This window comes from Octopus bimaculoides, chromosome 12 (genome assembly GCF_001194135.2).
Source record: "Octopus bimaculoides isolate UCB-OBI-ISO-001 chromosome 12, ASM119413v2, whole genome shotgun sequence".
Lineage (NCBI taxonomy): Eukaryota > Metazoa > Mollusca > Cephalopoda > Octopoda > Octopodidae > Octopus > Octopus bimaculoides.
The window spans coordinates 62,968,916-62,973,321 of record NC_068992.1 but is presented as its reverse complement, the minus strand read 5'-3'; the positions used below and the strand labels follow the sequence as shown (position 1 = coordinate 62,973,321).

The 4,406-nt window shown below is 31.1% G+C and overlaps 1 protein-coding gene and 1 long non-coding RNA gene across 3 annotated transcripts in view; one reads left to right on the top strand and one right to left on the bottom strand.

Annotated features, from left to right (window-relative positions):
* Nucleotides 1-4,406, top strand: part of LOC128249210 (uncharacterized) — a 119,982-nt gene that overhangs the window by 67,457 nt on the left and 48,119 nt on the right. The window lies entirely within an intron of this gene.
* The window catches only part of LOC106876499 (acetylcholine receptor subunit alpha-like 1), a 200,299-nt gene continuing 199,732 nt past the window's right edge, over nt 3,840-4,406 (bottom strand). The window contains exon 6 of the mRNA XM_014925062.2: nt 3,840-4,058. Within this exon, the coding sequence (XP_014780548.1) occupies nt 3,882-4,058 (177 nt within the window). The 3' untranslated portion in view covers nt 3,840-3,881. The remainder of the gene's footprint in view (nt 4,059-4,406) is intronic.

The window sequence follows — 4,406 nt, the reverse complement described above, 5'->3', positions numbered from 1 at the left end:
CCTTGAAGAAAATTTCTTTAAAAAATATTTATTATCTTTTAAGGAAATCTCTCTTTAAATATTGTGACTGCATGAAGTATTTTTGTACAAAAAATTTCAAATATATATATATCATATACATGTGCGTGTGTTTATTTATATAAATGTTAAAATAATGTTAATATTTTAAAGCACTTTTAAGAATGACAACCGAGCATATATTTGTAGCGTGATTCTGTATTGTGAGTAGACGCAAACGTATTGTGCAGATGAAGTTGAGTGAGAAATCAACAATATGATTTCCACCTGTCGAATTGTTTGTCTTCCCAGGCCCGCTCGATGCACCTTAAAGTTTCGCAGGTTCGTCAAACGACCCCCATCTCGTCAGGCTTGTGAAAATCGATTCGGTTTCGGTGTGCAGGACGGGATAGATTCGATGGACGAGCCTTAAGAAACCTCTGTTTGCCCGAAGCCGAAACAAACTGTTATAATAATATACATACACCTACGAAAAATGTTCAGTATCGCTCTTTTTCGTATGTATGTATGTATGCATGTATGTATGCATGTATGTATGTATGTATGTATGTATGTATGTATGTATGTATTTCTATATGCATATATATTCATCAACAAGTAGCGATCACACCGATGGTAGATTTTAGTACAGTAGAATAGCTTCCACATTAAGACTAGTTAGTAGAGTAATCTGAAAAAATATTATTAGATTGATTAGTTAATTAATTTAATTTTTAATAATCCTATCTGTCGCTGTAAAACTGAAACAATTTTGGACTGCTAACAGATAGGTCATAATCATTGCGGGAACATACCTTAGTAATTTTGGTTAAGTATAGCAGCGGGAGTAAAAAAAAAAAAAAGCTCGAAATCATTAATCATTCAAGTTAATTAAACAGGGATTGGCTGTGATTAATGAGTCTAACATTTAATAAAAACGTAACGACGCGCTATGTCAGTTTATGTAGAGCGGGCTGAAGTTTGAATCACAAGCGCGTTATAGGTTCCCTGTGTGTGCTTATATATATATGTATAGTTTTGTGTGATAGCCATCTAGTTAAAGGAGTTATCAATGCCCATTCTTTTAACATTGCATGTATGCAATTATGTATGTATGCATGCATATATATATATACAATAGTACATCGGTTTTCGAACAACTCTGATCACAAATAAAACGCGTGATCCGAGGCTTTCGTAAACCGAGTTACTACTGTATATATCTGTATGCATTTATGTGTATGTGTATATTTCGTACAAACACATATATATATATATATGCACGAATATATATGTATATGTGAGAGTGAGTGGTTGTGTGTAGTTTAATAATGAAAGCTGCGACAATGAACCCGACAATATTTAATTATCAATCAAATTCAGAATGTTATGGTACTGATATACATTAACGGTAATGAAAATTAAATTCTAAAGGAGAAGGCAGAGAACTCCCGGATTTGAATTGAGCAAAAGTCAAATGAAGATATGCAATAAGTATTTCCTTTCGTAAATGTTGTTGTAACACCGGACACATATACATACATATGCACACATATACCTGCTCATATATACATTTATATATATGGGGGGAATGCGTGCACGCGCGCACACACACATGTATATATATATATATATATATATATATATATATATATACATACACACACACAAAAACATATCATAAACGTTCGAGAGAACGTGAAATAATCATTTATTGGAACGACAGATGTAGTGGCATATCACATGAAACTATATATGAATAGCAAATAAATCTGATGTCGAAAAGAAAGTGGGGGTTCCACCCAAAATTTGCATGCTATTATTTATAACTTTATTTGATGTGCATCGAATTACATATATATATATAAACCGAATTACACACACACACACATATATATATATATATATATGTGTGTATGCATGTATATGTACAAGTTATATGTTATATGTATGCATGTATATACAAGTTATAAGCTTATTTCACTTCAGCTGAAAATAATATTTTTTTGTGGATTTATAGCGAATGTATTCGAGGCTTGCCAAGCGTTCCTCAGTCTCATTTGCAATAAGATATGGTGATAATTGAAGGGTTGTCTTGATTCAGACGCCAAATAATTGAAATAAATATACATATTGTGGGACAAAGTTTTACAAATGCAGATGTGTGTGTATATATATATATGTGGATACATACACACATCTGTGTGTTTATAATATATATATATATACGAGGGTTGTATGTAAAGCCTTGAGCCTCTAAAAAGCAAAACATGGTACAAGACTCGAAGGCTCAAACGCTTTGAAGGCTCAAACGCCTTGAAGGCTCAAAACTTTTCATACATATAATTAGATAGGGGTATAAATCCGGGCAGGTCCCTTTCAAACACTCTGGTATAATTTAGGTTCTCGTTAACAACGTCGAACGATATGGAACTAAGAGAAATTGTTTAAGGTAAACAGTCCCGCTGTATTTCTCCCGATGGAAAAATAATGATTTTGCTTCTTTGCCTTTTATACTGTATACCGAATGCATACACATGTGACGCTGAGAGGACGATGCAACATTGTACATCTTTAAAACTTGTTTATTGCAATCTTATTTACAATAGGCTCTCTTAAAATGCCGTCCGACACATGTTTCTACTGCATCGATATCCTAAGATGTGGTGTCCAGTGGCATCCTGTTGCTTCAATTGCGTTATGATTACATCCAAGGTAAACATATCCATACAGCTTTATTCACTGCATTACAGTAACGAGACTTTGACACTGTAATAAACAAGTTTTCTGGATGTAAAATAGTCCATCCTTATTTTAACATCGTCTTATATACATACATACATATGTATATGCTTGTGTGTGTGTGTATGTATATATATATATATATATATATATATATATATATATATACATATCTATATATACGTATGCATACATATATGAATGTATGTGCATATGTATGTATGTATTTATCAATATATATATATATATATATATATATATATATATATATGTATACAAACACATAGACACATATAGCCATGTAAACACAAATATTGCATATTTACAATGCATGCATATACTAATTATTCTGTGTTTCATTAATCCCTTTAATCCGCTTTAATTCCAACAAATTGTCATGTTGATATGAATCTTACGCAGCAACTGTTTCAACATTAACTCTTTGCCGGATGCATTGCCCGTATACTGCAGGATACACGTACAAATATGATATACACAAATATGTGTCTCTATATATATCTATATCAGTCATGGTCTTGTAGAAGCAACTGTCATTCATAAAATAAAATGAGTATTATAAAGACCAATCTTCAATTCACACACACATACTTACATACACACATGCACACACACACACAAATAAATATGTATGTGTGTATATATGTTTGTGTGTGTGTGTGTGTATGTGTATGTTGCTATATACACATACATATCATTTGTCACTTAATCGACAGAATTTTTCAATTTGACTCAAGGGCAGAGAGTTTCGTACACGGGCAATTTGTGCTAACGCACGAAACAGTTTGTTATTATTATTATTATTATTATTATTATTATTATTATTATTATTATTATTATTATTATTATTATTATTATTATTAACAATATACTTGATATTCTCTTGTTTTCTATTTTCTTGTTTGCACCAGCAAACATATGTGTGTGTGTATATTTATATATGTATATATATAAACATGTATATATATATATATATATATATATATATATATATATATATATATATATATATATATATATATATATATATATATGTATATATATATATATATACATATATATATATATACATATGTTCCCATACATATGTGTATATACACGTATATGATTGGTATTTTTACTCTTCAATAAATACATGTTGTGTTACCAATTTCGTTACTTCCCTCCATGGGTATGCGATGATCGTAGAGTGATGGTGCGTAGAGAAAGATGCAGAGAGTTCCGGCGAGACATGTGCTGGTGAAGATGTACAGGAAAAAACGATCCAACACCATGGCAACAAATTTCCAGTCTCTTACTTCCTGCAAAGATAAAAAAAAAAAGGGAGAAAATGATAATTAGTGCTAATTAGCTTTATATAGTGACTGTTGTAAAAATCTGTTTTTCCGATTACTTGGTTCTGGGTTCAATTCCAACGTGTGGATTTTGTGCATGTGTCTTTTCACGATTTTTCCGTGACTATCAATGACCTCTGAGTGGATTTAGTTGGCGGAAATTGAAAGAAGCCCGTCATACATACATACATACATACATATATACATATATATATATATATATATATATATATGTATGTATGACGGACTTCTTTCAATTTCCGCCAACTAAATCCACTCATAAGTCATTGATAGGATATATATATATATATATAT